The sequence below is a fragment of the Microtus pennsylvanicus genome, chromosome 11 (genome assembly GCF_037038515.1).
Source record: "Microtus pennsylvanicus isolate mMicPen1 chromosome 11, mMicPen1.hap1, whole genome shotgun sequence".
In the NCBI taxonomy this organism is placed as follows: Eukaryota; Metazoa; Chordata; class Mammalia; order Rodentia; family Cricetidae; genus Microtus; species Microtus pennsylvanicus.
Window position 1 is genome coordinate 52,121,262 of NC_134589.1, and position 17,446 is coordinate 52,138,707.

Consider the following 17,446-nt stretch of genomic DNA (forward strand, 5'->3'; position numbering starts at 1 on the left):
AGCCAATGCGATGGCTGGGGCGGGGTCGGGTGCTCTATAAGTTGTCGATAGGCGGGCACTCCGCCCTAGATTGTAAGGATCATGTCTGCGAGTCAGGATTCTCGGTAAGAAAAGCATTTGCAAGCGGTGGTGGCTACTTACCCCGCCGCTCCCTTCGAAGGTCCCGCGGGGGGGAAGTTGAGAGGCCCATCGCCCAAAACCTACCCGGTTGAGGGGGAACCGAGCCGGGAGGAACCGTCCAGAGGGGGGGGCAAGGGGGAAGCCATCCACGGCCGACGCTGCCACCAGCGCGGAGATGGGAAAGGGCGGAGGGCGCGAGGTTCGTCGCGAGGCCTCTGCCCGAGGGGGGGTGCGGTGCGCAGAGCCCGGGTAATGAAAGGCGAGACGAGGTCGCGACCTAGCGTGGGAAAGAGGAGAGGCGGCTGCGCGGCCCGGAGCCGGCTGGTCTGGTTGCCTCCCTGTGTCGGGCAGGGCGCGCGCGAGGGTTCCGGAGGATTCTGGCGGTACCACTCGCGACAAGCAGGGGTGTCTAGGTCTTCACGTCGCTCTTGGAATGTGGGTCGGGGAAGAAGAAACCGGCCGTTCAGGGTGCTGGTTTTCTTGACGGCCAGGACTGAGCTTAACCCCGAGGAGCGACCGCGTGAGGCACCAGGAGCCCACCCGGCGCCGGGCGGGCGGGTCCATTTTGCCGCACAAGCCGGGCAATTGGCAAACTGCGGATGGGCAGGTCCACTTTCCTTCGGGGGTGAGCGGCCTGAGGTATGGGAGGGCGACGCCATTTCTCGACGGGGGCGGGCGGGTTGCGGATTGTTTCATGGCGGGGGAGACGCCGCCGAGTGGCGGAGCGAATGAGCACATGGCCGCTTGAGAGGTTCCCCTCCCCCAGTCTGCTTCGCTTGTCTGTGTTGTGCAATCTCCCCTTCAGCTAACTCGGCCGGGGCTCATTGTGCGCGAGGCCGCCACCGCCCGCGGCCTCCCACATCCGGGTACTGGGAAGGGGGGGGCAGGCCGGAGGGAGTGGGGGAGGGCGCGGGCGGCATGACGTGGGGGGAAGGGGACGGCCCACCCTCGGAACTCCGAGGTGAAGGGCGGGACTTCCGGTGGCCTTGATGCGGGGGAGGAGGCGCACACGCTTTGCTTCGCCGGGCTCAGACCGTGTGGGTCTGGCAGGAGACACCGCATCTCGGCGTCTTGTGTGCGAAGGCACAGCCCGTTGATCTTCACAGGAGGGTCACTCTAAAGTGCCTCTTGACTGTCGTTTGGGAACAAATGGGAGTTCGATCGGGAATTGGCTGCTTGCTTCCGTGCTCTACTCCAGCAGGAAAACAAAACTAATGCTTTGAATCAACAGATCCAGAGACAATGGCCCTGACGGGATGGAGCCCGAAGGTGTCATCGAGGTGAGACTCCACTACCCTGTCATGAATTTTCTCTCCTATTCAAATCTTTGCTGTACACGTCTGAAGCAAACAGGCGGTACCTCCTTATAGTGACAGTGACTTCAGACACCTAGAATGAGGTGGCTGTCTTGGGTGGAGTGGTTGTGCAGCTTTTGTGTAAAACATGTTACTGTCTTACTAACTTTTCATTTCTTTGCATCCTGCAGAGTAACTGGAATGAGATTGTGGATAGTTTTGATGACATGAATCTCTCAGAATCTCTCCTCCGTGGTATTTATGCCTATGGTTTTGAGAAGCCCTCTGCCATCCAGCAGCGAGCCATTCTTCCTTGTATCAAGGGTAAGAATCATTGTCAGGATAGATTTGGACTGTCCCTGACTTAAGTAGATTTCTAATGCTCGGTGACTAGCCTAGGTGGGTGTAGTTGATAATGTTTTGGTGTCCTGGAGTCTGTTGTCACAATATCATGGTGACAAGAACCCCATACTTTGCATCCTTGTTTCCTTACTGATACCATGAACTCTAGGGTTCTGAATGTCTATGAGCCCAAGCTCCTTTACCAAATGGAATTCTTGATCTGATTGTAGGTTATGATGTGATTGCTCAAGCCCAGTCTGGGACTGGGAAAACAGCTACATTTGCCATATCAATTTTGCAACAGATTGAGTTAGATCTAAAGGCCACTCAGGCTTTGGTTCTGGCACCCACTCGTGAGTTGGCTCAGCAGGTAAGAGTGGTTTCTTCCTTTTTAAATGGCTGGTGGAAGAATGGCAGCAACTGAAAGGGCAGGTGCATTTTCTGTTACTGCTGGCTTTAGAATCTTTGTGGTAGCTTCTAGAGCTGTTGATTATCAAGTTTTTCTGCTAGCGAAACTTGGTTCTGTGGAATCAAGCTGGCTGGGCAGGGTCAGCTGTTTTACGAAAGAATCCCTGGCAATGGGCAAAGAGACACCTTGGTGGTGGTGTTGTTCTTAAATCAGCCAGGGGCAGAGCAGATGACAGTCCTTTGTTCATCCTAGCTTGATGCCTGGCTTGGTGGCCAAAGCTGTTTCATGCCTGGGGCACAAAATCCTAATGCTAGTGTTAACTATTTAAAGCTAGTGATTATTTTGAAGCATCTGGGTGTTGATAGAAGCAAGAAATTAGAATTAACAGTGAGGGCCCTGTATATCCAGATCATTGTGTTTTGTTTGCGTACGGACTGGGGGTATAACTCAGTAGTGGAACGTGTGCCCGGCATGAGTGAAGTCTTGTTTTGTGGCAGGGATCTAATAAACATGTTGGGTATGTTGTTGCATTCCGAATCTAGCCTTTGGGATGTGATGTGGGTGGAGGCTGTGAGTTCCACGCCAAAGGGCTGGCCTGGGTTTTAGAGTTGCATGTAGAATAGAAAACTTACTATGAGCCTATGTGTTTAGAAATCAGGACTGCCATTTGTGATGGCAGTGGGGGGGGGGGTGTCTTAAGATTAAATTGACAGGGCTGGAGAAATGGCTCAGAGGTTAAAAGCATTGCCTGCTCTTTCAAAGGTCCTGAGTTCAATTCCCAGCAACCACATGGTGGCTCACAACCATCTGTAATGGGGTCTGGTGCCCTCTTCTGGCCTGCAGGGATATACACAGACAGAATATTGTATACATAACAAATAAATAAATATTTAAAAAAAACAAAAAAGATTAAATTGACAGCTGCTTTTCAGCACGTAACGGGTAGGATAATTAAACGGCCTGTCATAGCTCAAGCTAATGGAGATGTCTCTTTTGTGTTCAGATACAAAAAGTGGTCATGGCATTAGGAGACTACATGGGTGCCTCTTGTCATGCCTGTATTGGGGGCACCAATGTGCGTGCTGAGGTGCAGAAGCTGCAGATGGAGGCCCCCCATATCATCGTGGGCACTCCTGGCCGGGTGTTTGATATGCTTAACCGGAGATACTTGTGTAAGTACTACTTTACAGTTAGTTGCTGGGTGGCTTTCCCAAGTTTCATTTCTTAGGATGCTAGTTTTCCCTTACTTAGAATTGAGTTGCTCTGTGATGAACCCCATGCGTGTCATCTGAGCCCAGCTTCCCTGTTGCCTTAGCCCAGGTAGTGTTCTACTTCCCAGGGCTGTTGTCTCACTTAGCAGGGAGGTCTTGGGCAAAGGATCAGTCCTTATATTCTGAGAGCGGACTGTCTGCCCCTTGGCTGCCCTCTTACCAAGAAACTTAGTGAAATATATTTTATATTTCTTACTGTGCTTGGTATTGTTTCTGCCTTCTAGCGCCAAAATATATCAAGATGTTTGTACTGGATGAAGCAGATGAGATGCTAAGCCGTGGGTTCAAGGACCAGATCTATGATATATTCCAGAAGCTCAACAGTAACACACAGGTAAGGAAGGCGGCAGTCTTCATGGGGTAAACATGGCTTGGTGATGTGAGGAGCACAAAACACCCTTGTGGCTGATCCATTTTCACCCCCACTAACTAGGTAGTTTTGTTGTCTGCTACAATGCCCTCTGATGTCCTTGAGGTGACCAAGAAGTTCATGAGAGACCCCATTCGGATTCTTGTTAAGAAGGAAGAGTTGACCCTGGAGGGTATCCGCCAATTCTACATCAATGTGGAACGAGAGGTGGGGCCCAGTGCAGGAGGCGGACCTGGTAGTAAGTTGTTGGGTATAGCCCCTGACTGATGTTTCCGGATCTCCAGGAGTGGAAGCTTGACACGTTGTGTGACTTGTATGAAACCCTGACTATCACCCAGGCAGTAATCTTTATCAATACGAGAAGGAAGGTGGATTGGCTCACTGAGAAGATGCATGCCCGGGATTTCACTGTTTCTGCCATGGTAAGTTTTCTCAAAACTTATTAATAGCTATGTGTGTAGGTTGCCCAGAAGACACCTTGTGCTATTTGTTTGTGCTATTTGTTACATCCTTATTTTCTAGCATGGCGATATGGACCAAAAGGAACGAGATGTGATCATGAGGGAGTTCCGGTCTGGTTCTAGCAGAGTATTAATTACCACTGACCTGTTGGTGAGTTGAGGCCAGTTTAGGGAAAGCAAGAGGGGAGGAGTAAGTCCAAGGTGATTCCCTCTCCAAGGGGCTGACCAGTGCCCCTTTCAGGAACGTAGCAACTTGGAAGAAAATCTGGCATGCCTGAGGTCTGGGGAACAAGGGTTGCTTGTTGCCTTTGCCTGCCTTTGGTTGCCCACATGTATGCCTAGTAAGTCTGGGTAGATTACCTTCTGACAGCTCTTACCATCTTTCTTGACCTAGGCCAGAGGCATTGATGTGCAGCAGGTCTCCCTAGTCATCAATTACGACCTTCCCACAAACAGGGAAAACTACATCCACAGGTAAATTAAGATCTGAGGTACCAGAACTCACTTGCTCAAACTCTCGGGCACCCCTTTCTCACTTGCATATTCCTTTCTCCTTAGAATTGGCCGTGGAGGTCGCTTTGGCCGTAAAGGTGTGGCCATTAACATGGTGACGGAAGAGGACAAGAGGACTCTTCGAGACATTGAGACATTCTACAACACTTCCATTGAAGAGATGCCCCTCAATGTTGCTGACCTCATTTGAGGGGCTGTCCTGCTACCTGGCCATAGCCAGGGTTCAGTCCTGGGGGGCTGAGGAACAGCTGGAGGGGGGAGGGAAGGGAGCCAAGGGATGGACATCTTGTTTTTTGTTTTTTTGTTTTTTGTTTTTTTTTCTCTTTGAATAAATGTCACTTTTTGAGGCAAAAAGAAGGAACCGTGAACATTTTAGACACCCTTTTCTTTGGGGTAGGCTCTGCCCCAGGCGCCGTCTCCTCCCCCCACCCCCCAAAACACTAATCATTTCCCTAACCTAGTCAGTCACCTGATTCTAAAGGCTTTCTTACCCGGCCAAGTCTCAAAGTGAGTCAAGGGTCTAAAAGATGTCTGGCCTCATTTGCTGGACCAAATCTACAGGGAGAATCCCTGCAAGAAGTTGTCCGGGGAATTGTTCCCCAGGTGAGGGGATCAGGGGAGAGAATATGGTAGCCATTTTTACATTGTTTTGTATAGTATTTATTGATTCAGGAAACAAACACAAGAATTCTGAATAAAAATACTTGGAAACTGCCTGTTTGGGCTTCTTGTTTGTTTCTCTGCCACCTGCTGCTTGCGTGGATCAGCTGTGCTAGTTCCTTATTGTATTTGCTGTGTTGCCTCCTTGCTGTGTGTTCCTACAAATAACAAATGAGGCACACCTTTAATCCTAGCAGAGGCCAGCCTGGTCTTCAAGAGCTAGTTCTAGGCTCCAAAAGCTACAGAGAAAAAAAATGACCCACTGTATTTAAAGTGGTATTGACAGTATAATGCCCTGATCAGAAGGTTAGTCACAAGTGTCATGTGATTCCAGCCTTGAGGAACTAATAAAGAGTAATGGGGTCAAGGAGTAAGTGAAACTGAGTTCTGCATAGTCATAGCTGAAGCCCAACCCAGATATGGATGCTGATTGCCTCCTTTGAGTTGGTGGAAGGGGGCTCCCTCTGTCCTGAGAGTATGGACCAGGTTGGCCTCTTAGATCTGCCTGCCTCAGTAGTGCTGGGTTTGAAGGTGGTGCACACAGGTGGGGTTAGGTTTCTGACCAATGAGGAAAACGCATTTCTCAGTCTTCTAAATAACCAAGTAGAGCAAGTTTTGCTTAGGTAAGATCCTCTTGAGTCAACTGCCTCATTTTTCACGTGGTAACCAAGACTTTGTACCTCCCACTCAAAAGGCCACTGCCAATCACAGCTTAGTTGTGAAAGCCAGTGACTAACATGGGAGCGGAGGTGTCTGAGTCAGGTTTGGGGTGGGATTATCTTAGTTAAGGGAAGTACAACTTTCATTTCCTCTTCCAAGAGGATTGAGGAAGAAGCTAGCACAGCCCAGCTGGACTCTGAACTCTTCTACCATGAGGCTCGAAGTGCTTTGCTTGGTCTCACTGGGACTTCTTGTAGGTAAGGAGAATTGAGGGGTGGGAGAGAGCTCTTGGGCAGGAACCTCTACCTAGATTGTTAACCAATCTTGCTGAAAGCCCAAGGAACAGGGAAAGAGTGTCCTCACAAAAAAGCTGCTACTCTCCTGCCATCCTTCACGGTGACGCCTACAACTACAGAAAGCACAGCAAGTCCTACGACCAGCCACAGGCCCATCACTACCACCCACGGGAATATTACAGTTCATCCAACAAGTAATACTACCAGTTCCGGACCCTCAACTTCCACTCACAACCCTGCCACGACCACCAGTCATGGGAACGCCACAGTTCATCCCACCACAAACAACGGCACTGCTACTAGTCCAGGATTCTCCACCACCACCACCGGCCCTCACCCAGGACCATATCCACCCTCTCCTAGTCCTAGTCCAGGCAGCACAGCGACTCTCGGAAACTACACATGGACCAATGGCTCCCAGCCCTGTGCTCAGCTCCAAGCACAAATTCAGATTCGAATCCTGTACCCAACCCAGAGTGGAGGAAAGGTAAAGCTAAGGGGCAAGAGTCAAGTCCTGTTGTGGTCAGAAGGAGGAGAACAGAGGTGGGGATAAGAAACATTGCGAGGCCCAGCCATGTAATTTCACTATTTTCTCACTTCTGTAGGCCTGGGGCATCTCTACATTGAATCCCAACAAAACCAAGGTCCAGGGGGGCTGTGTCGGTTCCTCTCCCCACCTGCTTCTCCTATTTCCTGATGGACAGCTTACCTTTGGATTCAAAAAGGTTAGACAGCTTTGTCTTCATCCTTTCCTCTCCTGTGCCCCATACCCATGCCCCCTGCGCCTACCTTCTTGCTCTGTGGACATGATGCCACTATCCCTGCTGCTCTGATCCTCTGTGTTCACCTCAAGGACCTGGAGCACAGCCAGAATATGGTCTACCTCAACTATATGGCAGTGGAATACAACGTGTCCTTCCCACACGCAACACGTGAGTAACCTTCCTTTCTCCTCACCACACTAGCTAGTGTGGAGGGAACAGAGGACTTGGGAGTTGGGAGTGGACTGGATTTGACTCTTCATTACTGACTTCTTCAGAGTGGACATTCTCAGCCCAGAACTCATCTCTTCAAGAGCTCCAAGCTCCCCTGGGTCAAAGCTTCTGTTGCAGAAATACAAGCATAGTTCTTTCTCCAACTGTTCATCTCGACCTGCTCTCCCTGAGGCTACAGGCTGCTCAGCTGCCCAACACAGGACACTTGGGGCCATGTAAGACCCTCTACCTCTTCCTTCCCGAGAATCTCCCCGCACTCTCCCCAGAGCTCTCTCTTTCTACACCCTAGTCGTCTCTACAAGACTACCTATGCCCCCTTGCTTACTGCTCTAAGTTATGGGGTTAATTTAGAGCATCACCCCTGTGTTCTTCCCCCTCCCCCTTTGTCCCAGGCACCACTGCAGCAATCCCTAACCGTCTCCCTTTCTCCCAGGCGTCTCCTGCACCAATGACCAATCCCTCTGGCTGCCTCTCATCATTGGCCTGGTCCTCCTTGGCCTCCTTGCCTTCGTGCTCATTGCCTTCTGCATTACCCGGAGACGACAGTCCGCCTACCAGCCCCTATGAGCATCGGCTCCCACCAAGGAGCCCCCTCATCTCGTTAGCATGCCACTGACTCTACCGAGTTATTTTCCTTCCCTATCTTTAAGAACAAAATTGGAGATTTTGTGATGGGGGCAATTAATAAACAAAAATGGTATCCTACTCCTGTTCACAAAAAAAGGCTTCGCATGCCCTGTCAGGATTAAAAGCCACGAGTTTCTTGTCATGTGCCTTATTGTGCCTCCCCATGGTTGACTCACCAGGAGACAGCTGGCAAGAAGAGATGAAAATACCAGAGTGACCAAACGCCTTCATGGTTTCATCCTTCTGTGTCTGGCACAGCTGCTGGTGAAGCTGCCAAAATTCCTTTCCTCTCTTCTGGGGCCAATGGCTACCCATTCCCTTAACATAATGGATCAGACGATCCTGGCATCCTGTTCCTGACAAGCTACAGGTACAGCACAGCCAAAATAGGAGTAGGCGGCCATGTCATTTCATTTCAAATGGGTGAAGCCAGTGGTTGCTGAGCAATGAGAGTCCTACTGTCTGTTGTGAGGGCAAGATTCACCGAAGAGCTCACTGCAAAGAACTGTGCGACCCACGGAAGCAGTGGGTAGAACAACAACAACCCAGCAAACATACTCTTAATGCCTGGGCACCAGAGGGCAAGGGGGTAATGCTATTGGAGGGGAGCCCACGACCAGATTCTAAAATTGGACTTCCCACTGCACCAAAATCAAGAATAAGCTTTCCTGTTTTTTTTAGGACAGGCTTTTCTGTGTAGTCTCAGCAGCCCTGGGACTCAGTAGACCAAATTCTTGGTGGGCTGGTGCCCCTCGCTGCTGAGAGGTGCATGTGGCAGAACCAGCCCAGCTCCACCCTCCAGTAACAAGGAGCAGGGAAACTATTTACGAGCGCCCTACATACAGCCTGAGAGCCAGGCGCATCCATCGGGAGGGCATGGAGCCGGTGTCCGGGTGCTGGGTACTGGAATGCAATATGGGGTGACCCTAGGTGTCTTTTCCCAAACAAGGGATATTGGGGACCTTTTGCCTATGCCCTCTGGACCATCACCCTCAGGGTTCCAGCCTACACATAGCAGCGGCTGCCTATTGTGTCAGGGGCTGCTCTCCTGTAGCTGAGTCTGCTCCTCTTCTACTTCAAGGTCATTTTCCAAGACCTGGACAAACCAGAGGAAGAAGCAGGGGACTAGGAGGGATGCCTGGCTCAGAATGGCCTCTCCCCGACGCCATTCTTTCCGGAGAAATCAAGCGGGAAAAATAATAGAACTGCAGCGCCATTTTGAAGACTCGTATTTTTTTCCTTTCCAACTTCAAATATAAAGTTAGTCGAGAGAAGATGGCGCATACGCAGGAGGGACGGAGAAAGGCGGAGGGATAAATCTTTTTTTCAGAACTGATAGCCTAAACAAAAGCGCAGAAGTCCTAACTGCGCAGGCGTACAACTCGGATACGCTTTAAAATTCGAACGTCAAGGCGCCGTCGGTGGAGGAGAGCAATCTCGGGTAACCGAGGCAGGGATGGCAGTAGAAGGGGCGGTGCTGCACCGTCCCCGGGGGAAGAGAGGCTGCAGGCGAGCGCGCATGCGCGGCGTGGGTAATGGCGGGGCGACCCAGCCTGGCGGAAGCTAGCGTTCCAACATGGCGGGCGAGGCGGACGGGCCGTTCAAACGGGTGCTGGTGCCGGTTCTTTTACCTGAGAAATGCTATGATCAACTTTTCGTCCAATGGGACTTGCTTCATGGTGAGTTTTATTCAGCCTTTAAAGCCTAGTTCGAGCAACCCCGGGCCGTGAATTGGTGTGAGCAGTACCGGGGTTGGTCACGCGAAGCTGCGCCGGAAGGCGCTTCTGAAGAGGGCGGAAGTGTTCTGGCCCCTGCCTAGGGAAGGTGCCATATTTGGGCATGAGGGGGAGTCGCCCGAAAATAGTTAAAATTTGTGTTTTACGGTCTGGAAAGTACGTAACCCCCACCTCCCTTTCTGGGTTGGGGAATTCAGGGCCTCGGACGTGCAAGGCAACCACTCTGCTCACCGAGCTCTGTCCCCAGCCTGGAGAACTCATGTTTTATAAAATAAAATTAAAATCCCAGCCGGGCGTATAGAGCTACTCCTTCCATCCCAACACTGAACGCAGACAGACAGACAGACACCGCCCCCCCCCCTTTGAGATGCATTCTCACCCGGCGCTGACTGAACTTACTATGTAGCACAGGCTACCCTTCCTCGGCTACCATGGTGGGAGTACAGGGATGAGCTATCTCATCCCATTACCTTCCTTTCCCTTTCTTAACAAGGCAAGGCCATGGCCAGGGGTTCCAGCTGTGGGAGCCGTTGGTAAGGCCCTCCATCTTTCCGCTCTGCTCAGCTCACAGATTCAGAGATACTGTTCTAGTGCGGTTTGGCTTGCAGTAGTCAGACTCCTGCTGGGCTAAATTCCCTCCTGGTCAAGGACTCAGTGCTAGGGAAACTGCCAGGAGCACTGGCCCTCCCTTACTTTTAATGTCAGCAGAGGCAGGAAGGTCTCTGAGTTCAAGGACAGCCTGGTCTGCAAGGTGAGTTCCAAGACTGTAGCGTCTACACAGAGAAACCTCGTCTTGAGAAACCAAAATAAATAAATGATAAATACTAGATGATAAAAAAGCAAGCCCTGGAAGAGCAGGTTTGGCCACTGAATAGGGAACAACCAGAAGATTCAGGAATGTATGCTGTAAAGATTTGCCTTTGGAAGGAGACCATTTAAAGAGAAAGGAAAGGGTCAGGAAACTCTTGAGCAATACCTGTATAACTGAAAAGCAATGGCGGTCATGCCTGGGCGGCTACATGTTCGTGTGAAACTGGTGAAATGGCTGTGAGGCTGGTGACCTGCAGAAAGGCAGAACAGGAGAGCTGGCTCCAGAGTTGTCACCTGAGCATCACACACACCTTTTGTGTCCACACACAGTGTCTATAGATACAGACCTGTGAATGCAGGGGCCTGAAGATGCCCGAGACACAAGAGATCACTGGAACTGGAGTTAGAGACAGTTGTAAGCTTGGGAGTCCCAGCATGGGAGCAGGGATTCTGACCCCTGAAAGAGTAGTAGGTACTCTTAACTACTAAGCCAGCCCTTCAGCCCATATTTAAAATCCACCTTTGTTGTGTGCATCTACTTCTGCACACTCAGGTCATCAGACTTAGCAGCAGAGCCATCTTACTGGCGCAGTATTTTTTTTTTTTTTTTTGGTTTTTTCGAGACAGGGTTTCTCTGTGGTTTTGGAGCCTGTCCTGGAACTAGCTCTTGTAGACCAGGCTGGTCTCGGACTCACAGAGATCCGCCTGCCTCTGCCTCCCGAGTGCTGGGATTAAAGGCGTGCGCCACCATCGCCCGGCTGCGCAGTATTTTTTTATTTTTGTTCTATGTGCATTGGTGTTTTGCCTGTGTGTATGTGTGTGAGGGTGCCAGATCTTTCTGGAATTGGAGTTTGGCAGTTGTGAACTCCATGTGGGTACTGGGAATTGAACCTGGGTCCTCTGGAAGAGCAGCCAGTGCTTTTAACAACTGAGCCATCTCTCGAGCCTTATTTTTTTGAGATGGTTCCTACAGAGCCTTGACTGTCCTAGAACTCACTATGTATGTTGTAGCTTCGAACTCATAGAGATCTCTCCGAGATTAAAGGCGTGTGCCACCACACCTGGCAATAGTTTTTAAAGACAGGGTCTCACTATGTAACTCTGACTGACCTTAAATTCACAGAGATTAAATGAGATTACAAGCATGCACCACAACAAGCTGTCCTAATGATTTTTTTTATTTATTATGTATACAGTGTTCTGCCTGCATGTATGCCTGCAGGCCAGGAGAAGGCACCAGATCTCATTGTAGTTGTAAGCAATCACGTGGATCCTGGATTGAACTCAGGTCATTAATTATCTGATGAGTTTGTAGGAAATAGAAGGTTGGGCAGGGGAAAGGCGTTCAGGTAGAAGCTGCTTTGGCAGCATACCTAGTCTGGATGTAAGATGTTTGCAGCAGGAAGGCTCCCTGCCCCATCATTTCCCCCGTCCCCCAAACGGAGACTTACTGCTGTGGTGGCCATGCCAAGGGTGAGGGGAGAGGGAACAGCTTATGAGGTCCTCACCTGGGTTCCAGAGACCTGTTTGCTTACTTCCTTCTCTCTTCTCAGTTCCCTGCCTCAAGATTCTCCTCAGCAAAGGCCTTGGGCTGGGCATAGTGGCTGGGTCACTCCTGGGTATGTATATATAGTTCCTTCCTTCTGTTCAAGTAAAGGTGGGGTGTTGAGAGGCTAATGCCACGGGCTCGGGATAGTATGCTTCTTCCCCAGCCGTGCCCTTCTTTCCCCCAGTAAAGCTGCCCCAGATCTTTAAAATCTTGGGAGCCAAGAGTGCTGAAGGACTGAGTCTCCAGTCAGTGATGCTGGAGCTCACGGCGTTGACTGGAACTGTGGTCTACAGCATCACCAACAACTTCCCCTTCAGGTGAGGGGCCCACTCCTCACTCCCAAGGCCTAGTTGTTATTTATTTACTGGGGAGCGGGGAGTGCTCAGAGACAACTTGTAGGAGCTGGTTCTCTTCTTCCAGTGTGGATCCTGGGGCTGGAACTCAGGCAAGTACCTTTGCCTGCTGAGCTCTTCTCCAGCCCTAGCAAGGGCTACAGCCCTCGCAGAAGTGTAGTCAGTGAGCCAGGTCTGGGGTAGGCGGGGGGGGGAGCACAGGCCTGGTGGATGGCTATGGAGGCTTTTCCCGCCTCTTTCCAGGCCTGCCTTTTCCCTCCCAACTCTTGACTCTACAGCTCTTGGGGTGAAGCACTGTTCCTGACACTCCAGACAATTGCCATCTGCTTCCTGGTCATGCACTACAGAGGAGAGACCGTCAAAGGTGCCAGGGAATTGCTGGAGAGCAAGCGTGGATTTTGGGGATCTTGTTGGGGACTCAGGAGGTTCAAGAGGGCTCCTTGTCTCCCTGACCCGTAGGCGTTGCTTTCCTTGCCTGTTATGCGATGCTCCTGCTGGCGCTGCTCTCCCCACTCACGCCTCTGGCTGTAGTGACCCTGCTCCAGGCCTCCAATGTGCCTGCTGTGGTGGTGGGGAAGGTGGGTAATCCGAGTGAAAGGATGTGTGTGCTGTGTGGTGGAGGCAGAATGGAACCTCAAAGGGTGGACTGTTAGTCTGGGGGAAATGAAGGCATTAGTTCAGGTGACAAGAAGCCAAAGTATGAATTTCTCTAGTTGCTCCAGGCAGCCACCAACTACCATAATGGGCACACGGGCCAGCTTTCCGCTATCACAGTGTTTATGCTGTTTGGGGGCTCTTTGGCCCGGATCTTCACTTCTGTTCAGGTGAGTGCACCTTCTGTCCTCTAGAGGGCACTAAAACCTCATGCACTCAGCTGAGTAGTAAGCTGCTTCCTCTGGAACCTTTCTAGATCTGTGCTGTCTCTCCTAAACAGGAAACTGGAGACCCCCTCATGGCTGGAGTCTTTGTGGTCTCTTCCCTCTGCAACGGCCTCATTGCTGCCCAGGTCCTCTTCTACTGGAATGCAAAGCCTCCCCACAAACAGAAAAAGGAGCAGTAGTGCTGGGGCAGCTTCTAGAACCATTCCATTCCATCCGGCCACTACCTTCAGGTCCCTCCACAGGACCTGGTCTGCTGGTTCAACTTAATCATCCTCCATTCCACTGTAACTGCAGCCTCCTGAGCCAGGGTTCGCGTAAACAGCACATACTCGTTTCAGCAGGGGCTGAGGCTGCCTTCTAAGCAGCTATCTTCTTATTGGAGCAATGTCATGCCTTGTCCACTTACCTTCCTTCTGGGCAGAGGACAGAGCCTGGACAAACGTGGTTGGGAGCTTGTGGCTGCTTCCCTCTGCCACCTGGCTGGGATAATCTATTGGACCCCAGTTCTGGAGGTGGGGGAGGGGAGAATGACTCAGATAAGGGCCTCGGGGTGGGGTGGGGAGGCTCCTGCTGTGGCAGGTCCAGACGGAAGGGAAGGGTGTGGAGAAGACATGGGCTGCTGCTGTAATGAGACAATAAAGACTCAGAGACCGGCTTTCATTGTACAAAATTGCATTTAGTGTAGGTTTGTGCATTCTGCTTCCTTGGGAGACTTGTAGGCCTCTGAACTGGAAAGGGATGGGTCTGTGGGGTTGGCCCTGGATGTCTCTGCCAGTTAAAAGTGGGTTACAGACATGGGGCACCAGCAAGGGAAGTATTGTATGGAGTGGTAGAGCCTGGGGATAAGTAAGTGGGAAAAGAGGGCATTAGCTCCCCCTGGAGCCTAGGATCACTCTGAGGAAGGGAGCACGACGAGGGGGCCTCCGGTCTACAATGGGAAGAGCTGTAGAGAGAAACATGGGGTTTGGAGGTTACACTTCTGGGTTGGAGAGACTGGGCAGTGTCCCCAACACAGTAGGAGACTGGTCTGACCAGTTTGCAGTAGACCGGGTTAGAATTTGCTATTCAGCCAGCCATGCTTGGGTACAGCAGGCATGGAACAAGACCCTAGGATGGCTTAAAGAGCAAGGTAGCTCTGTTGGGGCACGCTCAGGAGCTGTCTTGCGTGCTGCATGCTGTTCGCCTCTTGGGGCAGCAGGCCAGGAAGTAGCAACAGGATAGGCTTGGCCTCTCCTTGCCCCAGGGGCTGGGAGAGGAAGCCAGGTCACACAAGGGCCATCAACAATGGAGAAACGGAGTTCAGAAAGTAGAATACATTAACCTGAGACGGACAAGCCTCTGTTCTGAATTTTCTGAGCTCTCCCACCCAACTGCCTGGTGTGGCTTCTGCTAGGATGGACTGGCGTTCTCCCAACTTAGCCCTCTGGCTTTCATCCCCACCCAGCCTTCAGGAAGAATTGCAGAGTGGTGGTGGGGGACAACCAGGCACTCACGTGTAACTGCCGGGCAGGTAGGCTGACGAATAGTCGGGAGGCTGGTACCCAAAGCCTCTGCTCCCTTGCGTAGTTGTGTACCCGGGCCCCCAGTGCGGGCCACCACAGGTCAGGCCGCCTCCTCCCTGGCTGAAGTGGACAGACCCGGTGCCCGAGTTCTTGCTCTTGCGCCGAGGCCTGTACTTGTAGTCGGGGTAGTCGCGTAGGTGACGGGCTCGTAGCCGCTTGGCCTCCTCCACGAAGGGACGCTTCTCTTCGTCGTCCAGCAGCTTCCACTGCGCGCCCAGGCGCTTCGAGATCTCAGAGTTGTGCATCTTGGGGTTCTGCTGCGCCATCTGGCGGCGCTGAACAGAGCTCCACACCATGAAGGCGTTCATGGGCCGCTTCACCTTCTCCAGCGGAAGCCCCCCAGACGCTCCAGGGCTCCCAGCACCCTCCTGCTCCTGAGGTCGCAAGGACAAAGAGGCTGTCGGGACCGGAGGCTCCAAGCCCCAAGTCTGGGCTTGTGAGGAGCCGGGCAGCGCCATGGGTTTAAAGTAAAGCGTCTTTGAGGGGGCGTCTTGAATGCCCTCCTCCCAGAGTAAAGTCTGGGTACGTAAGTATCTTCCAGAGTCCTTGACTCGAACCTTTGCTCCCAGGAGTGAATCCGTCACCTCTGGAAAGCGGAATGCCGAATCCTGTCTGTCACCAGTGTCCTGAAGAGGTTGTGCCCTCTCAAGTCTAGCTACTGCCAGTCCCTCTCCCCACCCTCTGCTGGGGCGGGAGGGAGCCTTCTGTGGAGGCTGCGACTTGGTGAGGTTCTTGGTTTCCAAAGCTCCCACAGCTGCCGGGAGTGAACCCAGGTGCCACACAACTTCCCCACCTGTGCTCAGCCTGGGTGGAAGGTTCTTAAAGCCCGACTCCTCCCCCAATCCCTCCCAGAGGCTGTGCTGTCCCGACACACACAAACTCTGGTGTCCTGTTCTTCGCAGCCCAGACACCTCCCCTGGGGCACCACGCCCCTCTCCACCCAAGGTCTGGATGTCTGGCCTAATGACCCCAATGGCTAAATTGTCAACTTTTTACCAGCAATTTAAAGCAAATTCCTTTCCTTGGTGGGATCAAGCTTGAGCATCAGATGTCCCCAGGGTCACTCCCTACTCAATACCTTTTCCGGTGCCTGTTGATCCTCAAATCCTGAACTGCCCCAGGGGTAAGAAACTCAAAGAAGATAGGCCACGGCCATTTTTGTTTTCTGAGTCATCCCAGCAGGTGCCTGGGCAGATGAGAACACTCAAGCACTTCCAGCCCTGAGACTTGCCCACTGCCACTCAATTACGGCAAGTTTCATCTTTACTTCCAAACCAGGAGCAGCCAAAGGACTCTGCACCAGAGATACTTTTTTTTGGTTGTTTTGTTTTTAAGACAGGGTTTCTCTGTGTAACAGCTCTAGCAGCTGTGTACTGGAACTTGCTTTGTAGACCAGGCTGACCTCAAACTCAAGAGATTCGTCTGCCTCTGCCTCTTGAGTGCTAGGATTAAAGGTTTGTACCACCACTCCCATGTCCTCTGAGCTATCTTTACTGCCCTGATAAATACTTTTTTAAATGTCATTATTTGAGACAGGGACTGCACCATACAGCTCTGGTGTTGCATGCCTTTACTCTCAGTGCTTGGGAGGCAGAGACAGGCAGATGCCCGATCCACAAAGTGAGTTCCAGGACAACCAGGGCTACACAGAGAAACTGTCCTGAAAAACGAACAGGATGTATCAGGTACTTAGGAGGCAGAGGCAGATGGATCTCTGGCTCCCAAGTACAGAGAGTAAAGGTGTGTAACACCATCACCTGGACATATTTATTATGTATACAGTGTTCTGCCTGCGTGTATCCCTTCAGGCCAGAAGGTGGCACAAGATCTCATTATGGAAGATTGTGAGCCACCATGTGGTTGCTGGGAATTGAACTCAGGTCCTCTGGAAGAGCAAGCATCCAGAGTTCTTAACCTCTGAGCCATCTCTCCAACCCCTGATAAATATTTAAGGATCTAAGTTCACTACATTTTAAGGTCATGGCTTCTCTGTCAAGGCATTCAGGGACGCCCTATTTAGGATCACCTTCAGCCCTCAGTGTACTGTCCAACATAGGTCTGGAGTCTCCCAACTCTATAATCATACCTCTTCTCCCTGGAGACCCCAAAAGCTAAGGTCAAGGGTGTGGATTCTGGAGTCAGAGCAACACCAGGCCAGAAATACTTGCTGACCCTCCTGGGTTCCAGAGGCCATGCTGAGAGAACCCTATTTTCACCTCAGATGAAGGCCCAGCCTGTGCCCCGGGCCCCAGATAATCCGATTAAATAGCCTGCCCAGACTCTCAGCTCCTAGCAGGAACAGATCCAGCTTCAAGCAGTCTTGCCTAGCCTCCCGTGACTCAGGGCTTAGGAGTGGCCCAACTCTATCAAGCAACCAAGGGGAGGGAGGAAAACAGCAAGGCCTGAAGCACAAACCTCTGGACCGGAAGAATAACTGGGTATGGAGAATTAAGTATGCAGCAATTCCCAGAATATCATCTTTCTGACATAGGATGAAAAGCTAAGAATAAGGAATAGAGAACAAGAGCAAGCAAGA

At 51.5% G+C, this 17,446-nt stretch overlaps 4 protein-coding genes and 3 non-coding genes across 13 annotated transcripts; 6 read left to right on the forward strand and 1 right to left on the reverse strand.

Moving 5' to 3' along the window:
- The first annotated feature begins 4 nt into the window (after window positions 1-4).
- On the forward strand, window positions 5-5,497 carry Eif4a1 (eukaryotic translation initiation factor 4A1). 3 transcript variants are annotated; one of them, XM_075992003.1, is made up of 11 exons: window positions 5-104; window positions 1,352-1,400; window positions 1,607-1,739; window positions 1,988-2,127; window positions 3,170-3,338; window positions 3,662-3,771; window positions 3,871-4,014; window positions 4,092-4,229; window positions 4,330-4,419; window positions 4,663-4,742; window positions 4,827-5,497. In XM_075992003.1, the coding sequence occupies exons 1-11, from the start codon at window positions 82-84 to the stop codon at window positions 4,969-4,971; spliced, it is 1,221 nt and encodes a 406-aa protein (XP_075848118.1). In that variant the 5' UTR covers window positions 5-81; the 3' UTR covers window positions 4,972-5,497. The 3 variants fall into 3 exon arrangements, with proteins under 3 accessions (XP_075848118.1, XP_075848119.1, XP_075848120.1); XM_075992004.1 differs by lacking the exon at window positions 5-104 and adding an exon at window positions 633-759; XM_075992005.1 differs by lacking the exon at window positions 5-104 and adding an exon at window positions 904-986.
- LOC142832063 (small nucleolar RNA SNORA48) lies at window positions 2,325-2,468 on the forward strand. The gene has a single exon (XR_012907154.1). It is a non-coding gene; the product is annotated as a small nucleolar RNA SNORA48 (small nucleolar RNA).
- Window positions 3,427-3,567, forward strand: LOC142832079 (small nucleolar RNA SNORD10). Its single transcript, XR_012907168.1, has one exon. It is a non-coding gene; the product is annotated as a small nucleolar RNA SNORD10 (small nucleolar RNA).
- Window positions 4,463-4,602, forward strand: LOC142832045 (small nucleolar RNA SNORA67). The gene has a single exon (XR_012907138.1). It is a non-coding gene; the product is annotated as a small nucleolar RNA SNORA67 (small nucleolar RNA).
- Window positions 5,498-6,208: 711 nt separating the features above from the next.
- On the forward strand, window positions 6,209-8,161 carry Cd68 (CD68 molecule). Its single transcript, XM_075992006.1, has 6 exons — window positions 6,209-6,358; window positions 6,436-6,884; window positions 7,003-7,122; window positions 7,251-7,329; window positions 7,437-7,607; window positions 7,826-8,161. Exons 1-6 carry the CDS (start codon window positions 6,313-6,315, stop codon window positions 7,957-7,959), a joined length of 999 nt encoding a protein of 332 aa, XP_075848121.1. The 5' UTR covers window positions 6,209-6,312; the 3' UTR covers window positions 7,960-8,161.
- Window positions 8,162-9,292: 1,131 nt separating this feature from the next.
- On the forward strand, window positions 9,293-14,009 carry Mpdu1 (mannose-P-dolichol utilization defect 1). 5 transcript variants are annotated; one of them, XM_075992015.1, is made up of 7 exons: window positions 9,296-9,698; window positions 12,119-12,184; window positions 12,299-12,431; window positions 12,746-12,831; window positions 12,927-13,045; window positions 13,181-13,291; window positions 13,402-14,009. In XM_075992015.1, the coding sequence occupies exons 1-7, from the start codon at window positions 9,596-9,598 to the stop codon at window positions 13,525-13,527; spliced, it is 744 nt and encodes a 247-aa protein (XP_075848130.1). In that variant the 5' UTR covers window positions 9,296-9,595; the 3' UTR covers window positions 13,528-14,009. The 5 variants fall into 5 exon arrangements, with proteins under 5 accessions (XP_075848135.1, XP_075848130.1, XP_075848132.1 ...); XM_075992017.1 differs by lacking the exon at window positions 12,299-12,431 and having other exon boundaries at window positions 9,298-9,698; XM_075992019.1 differs by lacking the exon at window positions 12,299-12,431 and having other exon boundaries at window positions 9,645-9,698; window positions 12,711-12,831.
- On the reverse strand, window positions 14,008-16,413 carry Sox15 (SRY-box transcription factor 15). Its single transcript, XM_075992021.1, has 2 exons — window positions 14,842-16,413; window positions 14,008-14,291 (listed from the first exon to the last, which is right to left on the reverse strand). Exons 1-2 carry the CDS (start codon window positions 15,366-15,368, stop codon window positions 14,135-14,137), a joined length of 684 nt encoding a protein of 227 aa, XP_075848136.1. The 5' UTR covers window positions 15,369-16,413; the 3' UTR covers window positions 14,008-14,134.
- Between the last annotated feature and the right edge of the window lie 1,033 nt (window positions 16,414-17,446).